A 21,583-nucleotide genomic window follows, 5' to 3' on the forward strand; every position below is an offset into this window, starting at 1 on the left:
TCATCAGTTGTCTTGAAAACTTGCAGAAAACTGGTGAGATTCCAAAAGGCTGAGGCGTGTATGGTTGTGGGAGGGAACAGATGCAATGTATATGTTTAAAAACTGGGAGGAGGACTATTTGGAGTGTTAGAGATCTTTAATTTCGGTTTGGAGTGGGAGTGGAACCTGGGAGAGAGGAGGGGGGAAGCCAAACCTGATTGAATGTGTGCTTAAAAATTCTATTCAGTATAGATCTGTCAAAAGGAGATTCTGTTAAAGACACTAAGTTTCTTTCTAAAACAGATAAATAAACCTATTAAGGGAGAAATTGGAAGTATCCTCTATATTGATTTAAAAACTTTTGAGTCTTTCTAATAGGACAGTCTTACAGATGAACTAGGGAAATGTGGTTCAGGTAAAACTACTGAAATGTGGAAGTGGAGAAAGGATGCTGTAATTTAAGTTTTCCTGATGTTGTGATTAGTATTTATAGCAGTGATTTGGGTCATTGTCTAGAAAATATGCCTGTGAAGTTTGAAATCAGCATGAAGACAGTTGAAAGAAAATGTATCACAGAATTAAAATTACAGTTAAGAAAGATACAATTCAAGAATTAGCTATGTCAATATATTAGTTATATGTTTAGATCAAAACTAATTTTTCTCTTTTGCTTTGTTCCTAGTAACATTGCAAGTACTCTATAAACTAAAAACAGCCAAAGTATTTGAAAAATCACGGAATAAAGATGACAGGCCAAACACAGATATAGTAGATGAAGATCCATATGCTATTCAGATCATCTCATGGTGTCCAGAAAGTAGAATGCTGTGCATAGCTGGAGTTTCTGCACATGTCATTATTTACAGGTTCAGCAAGCAGGAAGTGACAACAGAAGTCATTCCGGTAAAGAGTTATGACCATTTTTTAACTTCATAGAATTTAGCTATGAGACTGTTCTAGCAATTTACTGGTTTTTTGTCTTTGATTATATTAGTGAAATGGACAAAAATAATTGACTCACAACAAAGAGATGTGGGTTTTTGGAGAAAAAGTAATTAATTATGAAATCCGACAAAAGTAAATATTGCACACTGAGACAGAGGTTTCAGTGACTTTTTGAGGTTTTGCAGCCAATAATCATTCTTTGGTCTGTCTATCAAAACAAATAGTAGATCAAAACTTGGCTGTATCAAAGGTAAAATTATAACAGAAGTGAATGAGGTATGGAGTTGAAGAATTTCAAAACTTTTAGGGTGTTGATTCCTTGAGTCCTCATAATTACCATCTGTCCTGTCAAAACTTCTGCAGTATGCAGAGCTAGAATAGTACAAATGTGCCAAACATGCCCTGAAATCTGTTAAGGACTTTGCTGTGTCACTGTTTTATTCTGTATAAGATACAACAATTCTCTTACAAGAGTTTGAGAAGTCTTCTGTTAAATCAGACACACACATGCAAATTTATGTATTTGAATGTATGAAGTAAAACCTAACTTGAAGCCATTTAATTATAAAGTATTGCATGTTCTAAGTAAAGTGTTAATTGTAATGTAGTTGGGTTTTTTTCTCTCACCTCCTTCCTCCAACACACACACACACATACCCCCCCATCCCCTCCCTATTCTGCTACCTTATGATAAGTCTTTGTTTAAGGATGTGAGGTGTAAGTCTTTTTCTTCTGTTTTTTTTTATGTACAAGTACATTCCCTTCTGAGGAAATAGTTTTTCCTGTCCATTTTTTATGAATCAGCCCCAATCAAGCTAGTCTTCAGAACTCTGCAATATTTTAAAAAAATACTATATAGTCCTTTGTTACATAGTTCTATAGTCCGTGAGTTAAGTTCTATTTTGCAAATGATAATAAAACAGTGGAAAAATTCATTTACTCTGCACTGCAGTTATTTCTGTTACAAATAATGGAGAAGGAAATCAAAAGTAATGATTAACTTACAGTTCTTTACAATGTATGATCTAGTTTGACACAACATCAAACATTGAGCTAAGTGCCATGTGCACAGTATTGCATCAGTAAAAGTGTAGCTGTCTGTGTGGCTTTAGCTCTGTTTTACCATTCCTGAATTACATAAACATAGTCATCTTCCTAACTGTGAATGTGTCTCAGCAGAATGATAATTAAAAGGGTCCAGTACTTAATTTCTTTCAATATTCAGAAGCAAGCTTTTAAAAACTGGGAAATATGTCAGACATTCAAGTTCTGGCAATCTTCAGATATTCAGGCTGTGATAGTATGACTGTATTTCTGAAAACTACGTGTGTCTTTAAGTTACACCGTTTATTAAATGGTTATCTTTTATAAGACAGAAAAGTCCTGGATGTCACTTTTATCACTACTGTCTTAATTTGCACTTCATTTATTTCATATTCACTGTTTTGAAAGGCAGACTTTACTGATAATTTTTTTACATTAATTAACAGATGCTGGAAGTACGTCTTCTATACGAAATAAATGATGTTGAAACTCCAGATGGTGAGCAGGTGCCACCTGTACCAACTCCAGGCACAGGTTCCAATCCTCAATCCATTGTTCCCCAGTCTCATCCATCTACTAGTAGCAGTTCGTCTGATGGACTTCGTGATAATGTCCCATGTTTAAAGTAAGTATATTCTGTTATGCTTTCATTGAGTATGAAAAGTTGCAAGAATATGTGATTAGAATATATGTACTTTGGTATCGTTACAGATGTGTCATTGCTGGTGAAAATGTTTTATATTGTGCAGCAAAGTTTTCCAAGTATCTGAAAGCTGAGCTCTGCTTTAAGAAATAAATATTTCAGTCTTAATTTTTTAAACTTCTTAAGCTGATTTTTTAAAAAAATTTAAAATCCTTTCCTTGTGATTTACCTGGTTTTAGGAAAATTTGGCATAGATGTTAGTATAGCTATAGATGATTGTGCTTTAGAGCAAACAGTTTTCAATAGCAGCAATTCAGTCGCTTTGATATCTTATTGTCCTTGAAATGAATAGGAAAATTGATGTTTTGTGCTCTCTCTTACTTTAGTCCAAGTATGTCTGAATATGTTTCGTCTGTTAGTTTTGCAGAGCCTTAGTTGTAGAACCAAATCAAAAGTGAAAATTCTTACAAATAGCTAGCTGAGTGCTAACTCTTTGGGCTTATAAATATATTTATTTTTTGAAAACTCTCCAAGGGAACAACTTCATCTTTTGGAAACAGAATTAATTAAATGTCCCTTTGTCATGGATATTCACTGTACATGATGCCTAATAGTGCTCGCAGTATATGTCTTTGAAAAGTTTTTTGATCTCTTTAAATTGGGAGGTTTTTCTGCAGCTTCTTTGTGTGAGCTTTTATCCGTTTAAAGAAATTAAAGTTAAAAGAGGTCTATCTTTTTTTACTCTCCTACAAGAGTGTGTTATGTGACTTCTGAGCCATCACTTTTTCTAACAGCGTGTAAGAAATATGTAATAGATATCCCAGAGATATAAAGTTAAGTATATACTTTGTTTTCTGAAGTTTAAGGTCCCAACTTGAATTTTAATTCTTTGAGTGTATCCATCCAGAAAATAACTAATCCTGTTAGGGTTGCTTTATTTGGGTTAGAGTTCCCAAACTGTATTGATTGTAATGAGTTGGAGAGGTGTATTTTTGAAAGAAACTCATCTTAATAGAAAAATTGGAAAATTCTGAACTTACGTAAAATATTGTCAAACCAAAATATCCATTAGTGAGAATAAATGGGTAAAATAAGAGGAATTCAGGAAACAGGAACTTGTTCTACATAACTTTTTTTGCGTAAAAAAATGGAGGACCTAATCCTTCCTGCAGGACGTGCGTAAATTTGTTTGTCAGCGTGCAAACAAAATCTTTACAGGAGTTTCAATTCCCCCAGTCCCAGGTTCATTGCATACAACTGGTCTACCATTACAATAATTTACTGGTTTTTGTTTTGGTTTTGCCATATTACCATCTTTTTATTTGCCTTTTTCTCAATACATTGTGCTTCTGTTTCCCTTTTTATTGTACTTATTCCACATAGGCCTCTCACTCCCATTCTCTAAATCAGAGGTCTTTTGGAAACTCTGAAAAAAATGGGAAACACCTTCTTTTTAGACACTGACTGAGCACCTGTATCTATTCAAGGAAGTACAGCATGATAGCACCGTTATGCATTGTTCTGAAGTTGGGAAAAATGAAACATTTGTGATCATTGTTCAATTAATTTTCAATTAGGTAGTGAATCAAAAGAAGTAAATTCCTAGTTTCAATGTGGTTTTTTCTTCTGGTTGCTTTTATTTGGTTTTGATCATAGTTTTTACAATTTTCCAACATTTTGAAGTCCAGCATGGTGTAGAATTTAATGAACTCTGATCCCATAAGGAGAAAATGGAGACAATGGAGAGGCCATGTTTTGTTTACTTTGCAGAGTTAAAAATTCTCCTCTCAAGCAGTCTCCAGGCTACCAAATCGAGCTCGTTATCCAGCTGGTGTGGGTGAGTGGAGAGCCTCCTCAACAGATAACCAGCTTAGCCGTCAACTCAGCGTATGGCCTGTAAGTATATTCTACACAGTTTTTTCATTATTCTGTCAAAGTGGTTTAAAATTGAGTCTGTGTGTGTGTTCACAGCAACATAGAGGTAATCAGTTTCTTGTGCTTATGAGAGAATTCCTTTTGGTCATGGCAGATACTGATGATGCTAAGAGCAGAAGCAAATCAGCATCATTCTTCCTCACCTGGCACTGTACAGCCAAGAATGTCATTTAAAGCTCTGTCAGATAGGGTGGCAAGTACAATGACAGTGGTCTGTTCTACTCAGTGCCATGTTTTTACAAGAGAACAATTAAACAGTATTGCACTCTAAAATAGTAATTTATGAACACGTGCAATCTAGGATAATTCATAAAAATTAGGAAGTATTAAATGCTGAACTGCAAAAAGTACTGATATGAAACATTACCAAAATTTAATTAGCATTGTCTTTCACTTCTCTTTTTCCAGAGTAGTTTTTGGAAACTGTAATGGTATTGCCATGGTCGATTACCTCCAGAAGACAGTGCTCTTGAATCTAGGCACTATTGAACTGTATGGCTCCAATGATCCGTATCGCAGGGAGCCACGATCTCCCCGAAAAACTCGGCAACCCTCTGGAGGTGAGTAACCCAAAACATATTTTATGCTCAGAAGAAAGGCACAATTGGTCATCTATTCTGGTGTATATTCTTTGAATACAAACATGCTTTTCTTCACTGTGGTTTTCTCCTTTCTTCTTGATCTATCGCTAATGTCACTAATGCAGCTTTGTTAACTCATCTTTCCTTAAAAATTGTTGCTTAGAGGAATCTACTGATGCTTGATATCATTACTTATTTTTCTGTGTAATGTATGTTTTAAGAAAAATTATAAATTTACAATGGTTTTATGCAGTTTACAGCAATTTAACACAGCATGAAGAAGTATCCTGATATTTCTTATAAAGCTAGTACCCATATGACATGTTTGTATAAATCCATTAATGTTTCCAGATAGCCTGAGTGTTTGCTGAGATCTTTTGGCTTCCTGTTTTAAAATTTTACTAGAAATTTCCCTGATGAGCTAAATCATATTATGTTGTTAATACTGTTATGTTATGCTTTAGAGGAAACCTTTGATTTAAATGAACAAAATAAATTTCTACATACAAACTAGTAAAATAAATCTCTCTTTGAAAAAGAAAAAAAGGACTTAGATTTAAAACTATGCTGAAGAGTGTTCTTTTTCAGCTGAAAAGGAAAGTAGCTTTTCAATCAAAATGCAAAGCTTTTTGTTACCGAAAGGAAAATTTAGTATTCTAAAATTTTCTTCTCCCAAATGTGTCATGGATACTCCTAAGTTATTTCAGAAAACAGCTTCAGACATAATAATAATAATTATTATTATTATAATGTGTCATTGCTACCCTAGATGATTGTTTTTCAATAGGAAATAAACTGTTCAAAATACTCCTTCCTCGTGATTGAGTGTTAATTCCTTTAAGAGATCCAGAATAAAGTCCTTATAAGTTCTTCGGGTAATATTTTATACAAATTGAAATGGATGTTCTAGGAGGTATTTTAGTAAATGATTTGAAAAAGGTCCAGTTAATACCAGTCAGCTTATTTCAACTGATGAAACTGATCTAAAAATCATTAATAGAGAACAGAGCATACACAGTTGGTATCCTGTCAGATAAAGTACTTTCTTGTATGAAATAAACTTTGAGAGAAAGAAATAGCTTTACTGTTTGGCTGTGTTAATTTGTCCTGGGAGTAAAGGGCTTAGATTGTGCCTCATGTGTTTAGATTACAAACTGCCTTTTGGAGCTTTAAACATCACTTGCCTTTGTTTTCCTAACTTTTGTTATTTTAATCCAATAAATTGGATCCACATAACTGTGTTTCAGCTGTGTCTCTAAGATGTTCATGATGAAAGTCCTTTTTGCTCATGAATATAGCTTTTATACGAAGTCATACTTTTTTCATAACTTCTAACACTAACAATCTGCATGGCAAAAGCATTTTAATAACCTGGTTGTACAAGTTACTTGGCTGGCTTTTCTGTCTCAAATGTACTGTTAGTGTCTCCGTCTTTCCTTTTCTCATTGCTTCATGAAGGTATGCTGACTGTGGCTTCTTGCATGTGCGGCCTTTCTAACTTATATTCAGAGTCTGTGAAAAAGCTTCGCACCTCTTATATAAGTAAGTCATCTCATGGCATTCAAATATTTTTTCAACATCTGAAGTTGATTTTTTTGTTTTGTTCACTCACCGCAATTATTTTTCTTAGTCCTTTTTAAGTAATTATTGTATTTGTAGAAACTGATTTCAATCCGTCGTGCATCCATTGTATTTCTTGTTTGTGATAACTTTAAAAGAAATTTAAAGGAAAAAAGCGACCATAATAGTCTCTGTATTTTGTGGTTTTAAATAAGTAAATCTCAAAATCAAAAGGAGATTCTATCTAGAATTTACTGATATTTATAGAGCTAAGATCTTACTCACAAATTTAGTGTTGTTTTACTAGTAACTTTCCTTGCTTGGTTCCCATTCTGACAGAAAAAGCATCAGAACTCCACAGTTAGAGTATTAGTAGCAATGATAAGGATAAACATTGTGATTACACAGAGATTTTTCTTCTAAAAGTGAAAAGTTCTACAAAAATGTTGTTTATAGGGTTTAACAGGGGAGGTGTTTGTGTACTGTACTGCTCTGTAAGCAGTTTTGAAGTTCAGGTATCTGTGTGAGGAAGGTAACCCATCACAACCATGAATTACCTGAGAGAGTCTGACTTACTACGTCATTCACAGCATCCAAGAACCTGGAGAATGTAAAGCTTATTTTTTAAAAGCTTTGTTCCTTTTCTTAGGATGTCACTTTTCTCCAGCCCTCAGGCAGAGGTAGGTAATCTCACCCCTTTTTTAAATGAAGTAGAGTAGATTAAGCTACTGAAAAAATGGAGTTTAAAAAAGAAACCAAACAAACTTGAAATTGTGGTCCAAGTCTTAGTTCTGCCGTTTCTTTTCCCCCAACAAGAAAAAGGAAATGGATCTCAGAGGACAGTCTCAATTGCCAAATACTGCTTTCTCTATAGTCTTTTCTCCTCTAGTGTCAAGGCAGAAAGGGAGCTAGGCATAAAAGAAATGCCCCCACCTTAACATGATACAGAACCGAAAAACAGGATCTGGCACTGATTGGTTATTGTTTTGAAGAAAAGAAAAAGATGGGTAGAAATCCCAAAACTAGTTTCAGAAACCAAATAAAGCTAAATTTACCTGGACTATTTTATTTAGGTATAAGTTTAAACAAGTTTTGTAGCCAAGAGTTAATTTCTTAATGGTGTAATTCTTTTTCTGTTTACCATCCTGACAGTATCTTGGTTAACTTGGAGCTACAGTCATTTTAAAAACTGAAAATAATTTCTTTAGTTATGATTTAACATTTCTCATTATTTGTAGTTATTTCAGTATATGTGTTGCCCAGACTTCAATAATTACTTCATTAATTTTCCACAAATGATAAGTCTGTTACATTTAAGCACTACCCTTTGATTTATTTATGGGATTGGAACTATATGAGAATCAGAAAACTTGGATTTTGCATTCTCACTTTCTTGGACTTTCCCTGTCTGCATTTAGGGTTCTCAAAAATGCAAGGAGCTTATGCTTCCTTGATTTTGCTTTGAAATATGTGCCTTCATTGAATCTTTATCTTGAAAACATTTCTATTTTAATACTTCAAAATTATTTTTTATATGAATAAGATATTTTCAATGGCTATACAACTAATAATCTTCAGGAAGTACTGGTACTTAATATTGAAATCTTCCTAGAAAAAGTGCTTTTCTATCTAATGTGGTTGGTTTAGAAAATTCCTATTCTTTGAGACAACAACAGTGTATTTAAGAGAAAAAAAAAAAATCATACTAGCTTATACGTGCATTCAGGCAGCATGCAACAGAGCAGCATATTGCTATTGTACATTCAACCACTTCCAAAAAAGGCAGGAAGGATTGGTCCTTCCTTGTTAAAAACCCTGATATTCTGTATGTTTCAGCATAAAATGTCAATTCAATCAATCATGAGTATCTGCTAACATACTTAGGATTTAGTAAATGGTATGTCCTTAGTCAAACAATTGAAAATTTGCAAAGGCATCTTTTAAAAAATTTCATAGAGTAAGAGTTACGTATCTCCTAAAATATGAATGGAAATGCAAGATTTTTTTCCCTTCTCTTGTGTTGCAAGAATATGATGTATTTCTCTGTCATCTTATTTTTTCTACTCAGAAAAGAAATTCAGATTCCCGTCTTAAAGCAGCATCTATTTAGAGACAAGGCTCTCTACACTAGCTAGACTGTAAACTGTCATTTCAGGCTAGCTCTACAGATACAAGCTCCCAGTTGGGATCGTGTTTTGGAATTTATCAGTGATTCGTACCAGGTATACTACTCACATGTTTTGGGTGGCAATTTATAGTTTGTGAAGCATGCAGTATATGTGTTTTGTTAAGGCCTGCTAGACAGTGTCATCAGGTGCTTGTCAAGGTTAAAAACAAAATCAACTTTTGCCTTCAGACTCTAATAGTGAGGGGGAGGGTGTAGAAAATCAATTTGGCCATGTGCCCAAAGACATGAAATGTGTAAGTAAAAGCTTTATAGTGTGATGAAAACTATACACGGTAGAGGCTTACACTGTTAGGAGACCTTTGCTTGATATACTCTTTGCCAAATAAGACAGGAGCCATTAAATCAGTACTGATAAAAAATTGAGACAGGTCATCACTTCATGATGAAACACCAAAACTTATATAGCTGATATTTTTTTTCCTGCTTAGTTCCACAAGTTCTCAGAGGACATGAATCGTAACTCATTTTTTGCAAATTACTCTTGGTGAGAGTTACAAGATTTTATGTGACTTTTTGATTAGTGCAAATAGTACAACTCTTTAAAAGTCATTATTTCTTAGTTGTGCCAGAGGCAGTTTAGGTTTCTGACAAAACTGAAGCAGTTCTGACATGCATGTGACTTTTAAAAATTTTTATTTTACATCAAAAAGCTTTTTGACAGTAATTTATGAGTCATTCAAAAAGTGGGATTGAGTCCAACTGGAAGAAAATACTTGGAGCTCTTCTGGAGTTGCTTGGTCATGGTCTTTTCTCCATCCCCTTTCATGAACTATTTAAATTTTTAACTTAAATGTCATGAGAGTGACATCAGCCAAGGCTGAAACTGTATCAGAAAGTTTGATTGTTAGGTTTGGGTTGGTTTTGGGTTGGTTTTTTTTTTTTTGACCCTGTTTTTCAGGTTAATTGTTTTTAATTCTAACTTTTACATCTTCATGTCAAGTTAGTTTTAGTTGTAATTTTTAATTGGGCTGTTTTCCAGTCAAGTTGTAGGTTCTTCTGAGATACGTCTGCTTGTGCAAAAAAACTGACAAAAGTCTCGTGAAACTTTATACATCAGTTAATTTCAGCTTTAATTTTAGGGAGTTTTTAATGCAGCATGGTAATGATGTCTTCAATGACATTATTTGATTTTTGGTAATTTGGAGGGTTTTCAGATTTCTTGCTTCTGGAGTTCACAGAGATAAACTAAAAGCTTATTAGGTCACTTGTACTTATATTGGTGTTATAGAAGGTTATAGTTTCTGTAGTTCTGAAACAGAAACTCTTGGATCAGTTTGCTTTTGTAGTTCATAGCAATTTGCACGGATGCCTGAAACAAGCCTGAAACAAGCCTGAAACTAGAGAATTTTTCCAGGACAGCTGTCTTGCTGTCTATCAGTGCTTCTATCAGGGTACTTGGGGTTTTCAGATGAAGAGCAATAGAGATTGTCTTGCGAGTTTCTTCAGCTTGGTCATGGGCAGACACTCCTAGTTCACAGACTTAAATCATTCTTGTTATACTCTGCTTGGTTTAATTACTAATATAATCATAGCTAAAATTACTTTTCAATTATTCCTGTTCCTTTTCTCTCCTAAGTAATAACAGTAGTGGCTATGAATAGATTTCCAAGGTTTACATGCCCTAATGATTACCATAATGCACACATATTATTAATTAAGATGTATATTAATCAAATTATAGCCTTGAGAGTTCCTACAAAGCATTCAAGTATGCAGGTGTAGGACTTCATTCTTGGCTAAAGACTATTCCTGTCAATTCATGAATTTTCATAGGAGAACTAGTACAAGAAGTTAAACTCATCCCTTGAAGGTAAAGAATTAATCTTTATGGAAAAGAGGAAATTGTGTTCCTGAACTGCATGTTTGGATTTGGTTGGTTTGGCCCCTGAAGGGAAAACTTCTAAGAGCACAGTATGGGTTTATCCTCCCAGCACTGCTACTATCTAAAACTTGTATTGCTTGTTGTCAAAGCAACATCAGGATTTTTAAAAAATCTTTTTACACAATCCAGTCTAGTTCAAAACATTTAGTCTCCCATGCCTGTTTAAAACTCCAGTTTAAAACTATGATTATCCCATTGTGTTCATTGATTCCTGGCAGATGACTAAATAAATTGCTTTTTTCTTTCTCCTGTGTAGTGGAAAGATACAGCTTCCACCTGGAGTTTCGTTTGACATTTTAGGACTTAAATTTGTTCCAGTACTGTTAAATGTAGGGTTAACAAAGCCTTAAGGTCATTGGACAATTCTAGTCATTGAGTTTTGGGGTTTAAGCTATATATGCTCTTAGTAACCTTAAAAAAGACTATTTTGGATAAATGAAACTGTTAAAACCACATACTTTCAATGCGTTCCATATTGATATTGTAGTTCAGGAGAACCTTTTTCCCTTTAAACAATTAACTTCTGGTTTAGTGTTTGGAAATTTTAAAACTTTGATGGAGTAGAGCTGTTCTTTGATTTTTGTTTGTTGACAGATATGTACAGATGCACTTGTGAGTGTGTAGTGTACAGTTGTATAGGCAGGCTTTCCATGTTATACCTTTCTTGTCTTAGCCATTACCCTTACACATCTCAAACATTTTCAGTATTGGAAATATTTGTGTGCATGCAAACCCCTTTAATTTTAACAAATATTTCTTAGCTATTACTGTATTGTTCAGTATTACATGCTTGTTTGCCTTAGTATCACATCATAGAATTTCTGAAGGAAAGCTTCATGATAGGAACCTGAAGATGCATTACTAACTTTAAAATATCAACAAAATGCACTTCTCTTAATTGTGGGCAGTCTTGACAGAAATTCCTTGTATACTTTTAGTTTGTGCAATGGAATAATATTTAGGACCATTTTGAGGCAGCTTCCATCTTTTGCATCTGATTGTGTATGACTAGGTTTTATTTCCTTTACTGGAATGAAAGGAATTAGCTTTGAGGTGTTACCATACTGCACTTATTCAAATTGATCAGATTTGATGATGTAAGAAATTTTGTGTGATTCCTCCATGGAAGGAAGAACACATATGTAAACACCCTAAGACCTGAATTCTCTTAGTGAGCTTTTCTGGAAAATCACCTTGGCAATACAAACTGGTAAATAGAAAGCATATCACTGTAGCAGTGGGAAGGTAGTTTGAAAAATGGCACTGTAGTTTCACACATCATAGGTTTGTAATCTTCAATACCCTCTTTTATCTGATTTTCTTTTGCAATTACAATTTTAATATAACTCATAATTTTTTTCCAAAACAAATTATGTTTGTGCTATATATATATGTAGCATGTAAATAATTAACTGTTCTGATAAGTCTGTCTAGCTTAAAATGTAGTGGTTCACACTGAAATGTATTGAGAGAGTGTATTTTGCAATGAAAACTTTAGTAGGAAGAAGTGATTCTACAGTTACTGTGGGTAATGTCAAAAAAAGTAATATGTAACAGCAATTCTATCACAACTGGCTTGTTGGTCTTTAATAAGAAATTGCATTCCTGACTGCATTGGAAGTAAAAATAAAACAGCAACTGTATTTATAATACACTGGTTTTGTGTTTCAGCAGGTCTTTGTGATATTAATGAAGGTACAGTGGTGCCGGAAGACCGTTGCAAGTCGCCCACGTCAGGTAATCATAACTTTCTCTGGTCTTCAGCTTCTTATTTTCACAGAAGATGGCATGCATTAAGTTAACACTTACTAGTTAAGTAATTATATAAAACCTGTTGTCCTCTCACAAACTGTTTGAGCTTGTCATAAATTTTGCTGTGTTGCACAACTGCATTTTTAAAACAAGGCTGACTTAAGAGATGCAATAGGAATATGTCATAAAGATGATTGAAGAGAGATATAAGCTGAAATATTTATGCCTCAGGGGACACACTGCACAGTGGAATTTTGAAGCATTGACAAGAGATGCACAGATTCCTGTAATAGTTCATGTAATTGTGTTTTGTGTTCCTCAAAAGTGGTAGAGATTATTTCTGAGCAAGTTTACTTCTGCTTCCTTGTAAGTGGCAACTTAAAATTTTTCTGTGGAATCAGAGGTCTTCAGAAACTGGCATCCTCAAAGAGTAGGAGTTCCCTACTTAATACTCCTCCTACTGCACCTGTGTTTTTTGTTTGTTTCTTTTTTTTTTTCTGTTGCCACTGCTGTATGTGAATATTTTAAATGAAACCTTCAAGATTTATTATTTTAATATTGGCTAGTTGAAGCTATAACCATGTAAATACTTAATAATGCATGTCAGTGCATAGTATTAGAATTTATTAGTATTAGAGAATAGTTTTTGTAGTAGCTAAAAATTGTCACTTATCTTTACTTATTGCTCTGAAAACTTCTAAAGATGTCACTTTGTTTCATTCAAAACTACTCAAGGTTAAAGGACTCAACTGCAGATTTAAATGAAGCATGTGAAGTAGTATGTAGTTTAAAATGCTAATCAAGATGGGTGTCTAAAGATAGATTCCTTTTCTATTGTAGCCTGTATCTTTCAAAGCCAAGTTGAAAGCCTAACAAACCAAAACATTGTGTTTGGAGCTCTAGTAGAAATTTTAACATAAATTTTAATTTTTGATCTGAAAATTGTCTTCTGATGTTCATTTTAAATTGTGCAAAACACTCCTCTAGATGAATCAATGTCATTTTCATTTTCATTAGCTCTTTCTTTGAGTAAATTTGATTTATTTATAATTAAAGCAAAACCTGGCTGTGAATTTTAATTAAAAGTCTTACCTGAAGATGTGATTTCATGACGAACCTTTTTTGCTAAGCACTGGCATGCTGAAGCCGTCAACTTCAGTATAGTTCATAATGAAAGCATTTTTTATGGTGTTGAGAATAAAGTGCATGTTTCCTATTTCATTTTTACATATTGAGACCAGTGCCTGCAAACAATTTGCCATGCATTGCTGCAGTTGCAGTAAATCCTTTCTCTGTCAAGGTTCAGCAGAGTTATCAATCTCACTAAGGTATTTGAATTTGACCCACTTAGAAAGTCTGGGCTACATCTAGTTTCTGGTACATTGCTATAAAATGTGTTCAATGAACAGATAATGAATCATAACCTTTAATGTGTATCCTTTTTTCCCCTTGCTCCAGCATCACCCAAATGTCAGCCCAAACAACTTTTGTATCACTTAAACTTAAAACATTGCATAGTTTAAATAAGAGGGTTTCATAATTGGGTGTTGAAGTAGAGTAAAACTCAATTCATCACTTCCCCAACAGTGCAATGAAGGCAAGTCCAAAGATGAAAATTAATGTTTATGGAAAACTCCTAAGTTTAACAGTTGGCTTCCCCTACCTTCCTCCTGCTTGTTTGAGTTGTGTGAGCTGAAGCAGGTTGAAAAATAATGTCTAAAGTACCAAAAACAGTGAATGAACAAAAGATGGAGGAAGGATTTAACTGTAAGATAGAAACTTCTAGTAGTGAGGTTGGACTGTGCCTTGCTTCCCTCGATTTTGTCCTCTGCTCTCAGTGAATGAGATGAAGTTTATGGTAGGCTTCTCAATTTTTCCTTTGAAAAAGATCTTGAGGCACCACCCTGGTATGGAAATCATTTGTTGATGTTTGTGAAGAGAGAACTGCAATTTCTTAGGTTTGGTTTTAAGTTTATATCTTTTCTGGGCAAAAGCACAAGACTGGAAAGAAGCTTGAAAGTGGCATTTAGCTTTCAGAGGTAAGAAAGGACCTTTTTGAGAGATTTGCTGCAGAGTATTGGCAAGCTTGAGAAGCAGGATGGAGGCTAAATTTAAGGAAACGTTTTGCAGTCTAGAGGCTTTCTAGTTAAGAGGAAAATACACAAACACAAAATGCTCGCATGTTACTAGCTCTAAGATTAGAGGATGGGATTGGCAGTTGAATGCCTTATTGGCTTTCATTGTTACAATATGATCTGTAAAAGAGACCAGTCATCATTTGGACTGAAGTCTGCATTTGCTCAAATCCACCTTTCCATGTCCAGGTAAGGAGAAGTGGAAGGTAACTTAGACTTCCTCCAGTGGGTGGTTATATAGATGAAAGGACTGTGAAAGGGACTACCTGTCTATGCAAGTTGGGAGAGTATTCTACAGTTTCAGTAACACAGAACTATAGAAATACTGTGAAAATGCAGGAGGAATAATCTTATCTCCTGCTTTTTCTGTAGAAGTCAAGTGGTAATAGGCTTAGACTCTGGGAGCGTTTATCTGACCTAAAACATTGTACAGCATTTAAACTGCCAAGTTTTTGTCTTCAGGAGTGCCAAAATGCTTGTGTTCTATTCTGGTTTTACACTTCCACAACATAAAATCCAATTAAATTTGAAAATTTTTAGATTAGTTCTGTTTTAATTTCCTGACAATGTTTTAATTTCATGTCAAGGATAAGCCTGAAGCTGTGGTCTGTTACCACCATCAGTTTTTCAGGGTTGGCATACAGAAAAATCCAGGTGGCAGCATTGACTCAGAGTTGTCTGCAGAGTAGTTGAAGTCCAACAGTGATTTACTGCATTGGAAAAAAAAAACCGAAACAGATTTATAGAACTTGTGTTTATTGTTACAGCTGTGTTTTGTGAATCATAGCTTAGGCTAATCTTTGTGTCTGGAGCAATGATCAGTAGAGCCATTTAGTTATTCAGTGTAAACATTTGTTCAATGAGGGAATTATTTCTAGCAATAAACTCACTGCAATGTGCAGCGCTGTACTTTGCATTATAATTTCTGTGGCTAATCCCAATATGGTAGAATTCTGTCATGCCAAAGTAATTTGTATTTTATAATATCTAGTACAGCTACAGAGAATACCAATATCAGTATTTGATATTTTCTTTGTGTCTTTGTTAAACTCAGAGCTTGTATATTATATTGTATAATATATGTATACATATATTGTATAATATATGGATTAATATACATTGATTTTTGTGTCAAAGATACATCCCCTTCATTCATATCAAGTGTATATCCATTTCATTCTGTCTCCACTTGTAGGTTCTGGTTCACCAAACAATTCTGATGATGAACAAAAAATGAATAATTTTATAGAAAAGGGTACAGTATTTTTCTTTTCTTTAGTCTTAATTTTTCTTTAGTTCATCTTTTGATACACCTAGATTGATTTTTTTTTTTTTTTAATTAAAATATTATTTACAGTGAAGACCAAAAGCAGAAAGTTTTCCAAGATGGTAACCAATGACATAGGTAGGAACTAGCAAAATTCTACTCTTTCTAATCCAGTGCCTTACTTTATGCAGCACTAACCCAGCAGCAAAAATAAAGGCAAAATAACAGTCAATTTTCAATGCATTAAATTATTAATTTTTTCATTCTTTATGCTAATTGGTAATTCAGTGGGCTGCTTCTGTACTAAATACACTGGGCACAATAATTTAAAAAAAATCAAGGATATTGGTGATTTAAATTCTCTGATTTTACAATTGCACTTCTCTGTTTTTCTGGATGGATGAAATTCTAATACACAGTAAGAGTTCAGTCTATGCAAGTCACAACATGATTCCACTACTTTTGCAAAGGCATGCTGGTTTTGGGAACATATGGCTGATACCATTTCTTTTTTATACATTGTATTCATAGCCATATGGTCAGATTTTTATAAGACTGTGGTCAAGAAAGAGGTACTATGGTGCTTTCATTTATTCATCTGAAACAGTACTGGCTTGTATATATAAGTATATCCCACTGCTGTTTCAGAACTCTACTTTTGTGCATCCAACAGTGACACAATACCCTACCAGCTCTAGACTTGTGTCTTAACAATTTGGCAACAAAATTGCCTTGGAATATGTTGTATGCAGGTAGATTGAACCCTTTCATGACTGGAATGGAAAAAAACTCTGCTTCTGATGACTGGGTCATTAAATAAATGAAGGCAAGAGGCTGTATGATTTAGCTTTGGGAAAGGAGCTCTTCTTCCCTAACTGGGATATGGTTACTTTCATTGCAGAATCACTTTGTTAATGGTTCATTTTGTTTTTATTTAGGAAATTAGTATATCATTGTAGGATGATTTCATTTTATCTCTTCAGTCAGTTTAGGTTGAAATTATATAGTAAAGCTATGTGCTAAGCTACTATTTCATAGGTTGTGTGGAACCATAGGTTAAGACTAGGGAGGAAGAGATTTCTTTTCCTGAAGTCTCCCTTTGGTTTTTCTGTTTGGCAGTTTAAGTTTTATCCTAAAATATTAATCCCTTTCATCACAATTCAGTATTTGAGACAAAGAATCATTCAAAATTCAGTGAGACAAATAGGAGTATGACAAAGTTATCCTTGAAATTTGATGTACAGAATGAGAAAGTACTGTACAAAGGGCATATTCTTGCTCTGTGCTGAGACCTTGCAATCATATCAGAAATGGCAGGGAAAATGAATTTTGAGGCAGCAAAAGTCTGAATATCAGTCAAGAAAGCAAATGACTGTTAATAATATGTGAATTCATCTGTAATTAAAAAGAAATTACTGTCTTTTACATAAGCATTAATATGTTCCCCTAAAGGAAATTCAGGGTAACTAGAACCAGCTCTATGTTCAGGTCTTCTAATGAGAAAAACAACACCTAGTCTTGTACATGTTATATCAGTGTCCGTTGAGGTAATGTTTCCCTTTTGTATATTTTTGAACATAAGACACACTCTCTTGTGCAAAACACATGGAAAATTTGATTGACTGTGACCGCCTTTTTTTTTTCTCCACTTCTTTTCGAAGAGTTAGTGTTAGAGCATTAATAAAGTATGCTAATGAGGATTCTATAGAGCCATTCACATCTGTTTCAGCTTGAAGCCTTTCAACTAGAAGTATTAGGAATGTTTTTCACAGCTAAAAAAAGCAAAACATTTATTTATAAGCAATGCGTTCTTCTGGGTGTAAGTTATACTGTGATTTGTGTAATTTGCACCGTTTATTGGAAGCTTAAAGATAATTATTTATTTTGCATTTTCCTAGTTTTGAGTGGTTTGCTGTGCACTGAATGTGGTTGTTTCACTGCCATGTTTTCTATAGCTTATCTGGCATGCTTATTCTAGCTCTTTCTGAACTTACATGCTAAGCTCATTCACATAAATAAAACACCTCTTCTGTCTTAATAGTTGCATGTTTTTGCTTTTCATTGTTTTAAACTGAATTGACAACCAAATGTGAATGGACAATGAGTTTTGTAAAATATGTCACTGTCATTAACATTGCCATGTTGTGTGAAACAAATTTTTTGCCATCAGCTGTGTTCTCAAGGATGAATTTGATGTATATGGCATGGTAATAGCTCTCTTCACTGACACATAGGGCAATCAGTTCAGGTTCTTTCCATATTTTTTTTCAATGTGTGAAATACAACCTGCTAAATGTGGTGCGAAACAGAATTAGAATAATTTACATTGTTAACTTGAGTTGCTGTTAATATCATTCCTGTGTTTGTCACATGGGAACAGGGAGCAAGGGAATACTGCTAGCAAAGTGTGAAGTAATTTCATTTCAGTTATAGGGCTGCAAGGTGTTAACATCACACACACAATCATAAATATTGTCAATTTAATCACTGTATTGAAACTCATGTAGAGCATTGTCATTTCTACAGATTTCTGTAATTAGTGACAATAACAAACAAGGTTTCTCTGATTGGTGAGAGGATCAAAAAAAACATGTAAAACTGAAACAATAGCCCTAGTAAAACAATATGCAAATGCTTCATGCACCAACATTTCGATCAGTTGGTCTGGTTTGTTGTTTTCTTCTAAATACTCAACTGCAAATGCTCTGTCCTAAGGAATGGATAGTAAATCAAGTTAAAGCCCTGTTGTGAATGGGTTGCTTTTGGGTCATCTTTCCCTTTTATTTGCATCAAAGATGAACCTTGAAAAAATTATAGTTAATTGTTACCTTGGAAATACTGAGATACTTAATTTAACTAACCATTTCTAGAAATTTGAGAAATTTCTAGGTGGCCATTATTGAATCCAGCCCATTCTCTTATGAATTTCACATATTTGAAAGTATAAACAATATTCTGTGAAGCAATATGCAGAAGTATAGTAAACGTAGATGAATTTACAGAAGAAAGAATTGGCAGGAAGTACTTAATTTCTAAGGCTGTGTCATTTTTGTAGAAAGACATTGGGATCCAACTTCAGTGGAAGCAAAATCTCCAGTTGTTTTACTCATAATTTGGTTAGTTAAGTATTTGGCATGAAGAGATACAGATGATTAAATATTATAGGTACAAATTGTGTTGGAAGTTAAGATGCAACAACCATTTCTGGAAAAATCTTTAGTAAAGGTGCCTGCAAAGTATGATCGATTTTAAGACCTTTATAATTGTTCTAGAAGCACACACGTCAAATACTTCTCAGGAAAATTGGTCTTATTTTTTTTCTGCACTTTATAAATTTAAAAATAATTGCAAACAGTATTAGTAGACAGACTAAAGCAGAGTAGATTTAATTCCAAACTTTTATAATCCCTGCTCTTAGTACTGACAGAGGTTTCTCACATTTGTTACATTCTAAGTGTATACCTAAATTTTTCAAACACTGCTAAAATAATTGACTGTTAATACCTTTTTCATGGAATCAAATTTTATGATGTTCATAGTAAGTTCTCATTTGCCCTAATGTCAAAGAGAGTTTCTTTCAATGTGTTTTTAATACTTTGATCTAATTTTGGATGTATCCAAGTACGTACTTTCTCACAGTATTTTGTGAAATGGTTTTATTATTCTCATGTGAATTTTAGAGATTTCAACATTTGTTAATGGGTAATGTAAATATTTCACTTTGTGTAGTTGTCAAATATATAATATTTTGGGAGCTTTGGTATCTCTAAAAAATTCTAAATTGCTTAGTTATTTCTCATGTGATATTATATGAAATAGACTTCATAAGTTGTTCTCTTGGTTGTCAAAACTCCAAGACACATCTCCTTTATAATCTTTAGAATTTTATTTTAAAATAAAAGGAATGGAGGAGAAATTACTGTACAGCTTTCAAACCAATTTGCTATACATTTTAAGGTATATACCAGCTCAGGATAACCCACTGCAAATGAAATGTTACTTCTAAGTCACAGCTTCCTACTGAGAGTTCAGTCGTGTCTCAGCCTTCAGGTTTTGTTTATTGAATTGAAGGTTGTTCCTGCTATACTGACACATAACATGTTACAGAAAGGCAGTCTTTCATATTTTAACACCTGCCTTCCCAAGCCTGACCTGTGAGAAATCTCCAAGAATCCTTGGGTTTGGACAGTTCTTCGATGTGATTCTTAATTATATATATTGACAGAATGTGTGTGACCACCTGTGTATTACTCTAGGTTTTCTAATTTAGAGAAATATTAAATGTAGGTCTAAACCCAGGCAAAACAGTCAGTGTTGCCTTGAGCAGCAGTGTGCCAGGAGGAGCACAGCAGCTCCCTGATCTCTTTGTCCTTGTCTCGCACCAGTCTTGGCTGTAAATGCTGCAGCAACCACCACCCCCAAGAGAGATATTGAACTCTGATATGACAGCTACTACTTGAAGTCAGCCACGTGCAGCAGGAGCAGTCAGCATCACCTCTGCCCTGTTGTACAGCTGGAGTGAAAAGCCTGACATTGAATGCTCTCTCTGTAGATCTCCATCCTGTATCTTCCATTTTTCTGATTTGTATCTTTTGCTTTGTACAAGGTGTCCAGCATGTTGCTGGTTTTCATCTGAGGCATAAAAAACCTGAATTTATAAAAAATTGTAAAACTTAAGCAAATGTGAATACAAGGAGGGTTTTTTTTATGCAGAGTAATGTTAGTTAAAAAGGGCTTAGCTGATGAAATATTCCTATTTTCTTACTGAATGTTTAGGCTGTTTTTTCTTTAAACACAAGATGGCACCATTGCTGTTGGAATAGGTTCTTTCTTCTCATTCACAGTTGAATTATTGCGGTTTCTGACACATTAACATGTGTTTTGAAATGTTGGGGGTTTTTTGCATAGCACAGTAATTCACAATTTCCAGTAATGATATCCTTTTTAACAATTCATGTATCCTCTTGTCCTATTAATGAGGCATATATGTTGAAAATTGCCTGACAAATTTGTTTTATCTTACCAGCCTAGTTCACACAGCTGGCCTGCCACTAAGGAACAAAAAGCTAAAACTGGATCAGCTCTCAGAATCCAACACACTCGCCTGTACTTGCTATTACCTGTTACATTATCTGTTACCTAGGGTTTTTTTTTTTTTTGGTCAGTTTTCTTCCAGTTGTTAAGATTGTGCTGAATGTTTCTATTTGAAAAGCCAAGAGTGACTGTACTGGTCTTCAATTAGTTAAATAGGTTAAGGTATTTACACATGGTGAAAGCTGTTAAAAGCCAAAAAGCTGCAGTTATTTTCTGTGTATATAATCAAGGTTTTATTCAGTATCTCAGCTCTTATTATGTATATGTCTAACAGAGAAAACAAGTGTTATGAGGAATGCCCATCTTGTAATTCACTATTCCAGATGAGATTTCATGATGTCTCTGGAAGCTGATTTAAGTTCAAGCTGGCAGCAAAAAGATGGGCTCCTCGTCACTAGTGCTGTTGTGTACCCTGGTTTTCTGTTTGTGTATCTGAGCTCTGGCCTGCAATAGGAGTTGATCTTGTTTGGAAGCAACCCTTGGCAGAAACCTCATTTAGACGAGTTTTGGCCTCACCTTTACGCTAGGTATTTGCCAGTGCTAATACAAGGATGAGGGGTAGAAAACATGTAGTCAGG

At 34.3% G+C, this 21,583-nt stretch overlaps 1 protein-coding gene across 16 annotated transcripts in view; it reads left to right on the forward strand.

The window, feature by feature from the left end:
* Positions 1-21,583, forward strand: part of STXBP5 (syntaxin binding protein 5) — a 107,492-nt gene that overhangs the window by 65,965 nt on the left and 19,944 nt on the right. For 2 of the 16 annotated variants that reach the window (XM_048295977.1, XM_048295979.1), the window contains exons 15-22: positions 662-882; positions 2,415-2,593; positions 4,382-4,507; positions 4,955-5,106; positions 6,586-6,669; positions 12,429-12,494; positions 15,840-15,899; positions 16,002-16,049. In XM_048295977.1, the coding sequence (XP_048151934.1) occupies positions 662-882; positions 2,415-2,593; positions 4,382-4,507; positions 4,955-5,106; positions 6,586-6,669; positions 12,429-12,494; positions 15,840-15,899; positions 16,002-16,049 (936 nt within the window). The remainder of the gene's footprint in view (positions 1-661; positions 883-2,414; positions 2,594-4,381; positions 4,508-4,954; positions 5,107-6,585; positions 6,670-12,428; positions 12,495-15,839; positions 15,900-16,001; positions 16,050-21,583) is intronic. The other 14 variants (XM_048295983.1, XM_048295988.1, XM_048295984.1 and 11 more) reach the window with 10 other exon arrangements.

The sequence above is a fragment of the Corvus hawaiiensis genome, chromosome 3, assembly GCF_020740725.1.
Source record: "Corvus hawaiiensis isolate bCorHaw1 chromosome 3, bCorHaw1.pri.cur, whole genome shotgun sequence".
Classification (NCBI taxonomy): Eukaryota; Metazoa; Chordata; class Aves; order Passeriformes; family Corvidae; genus Corvus; species Corvus hawaiiensis.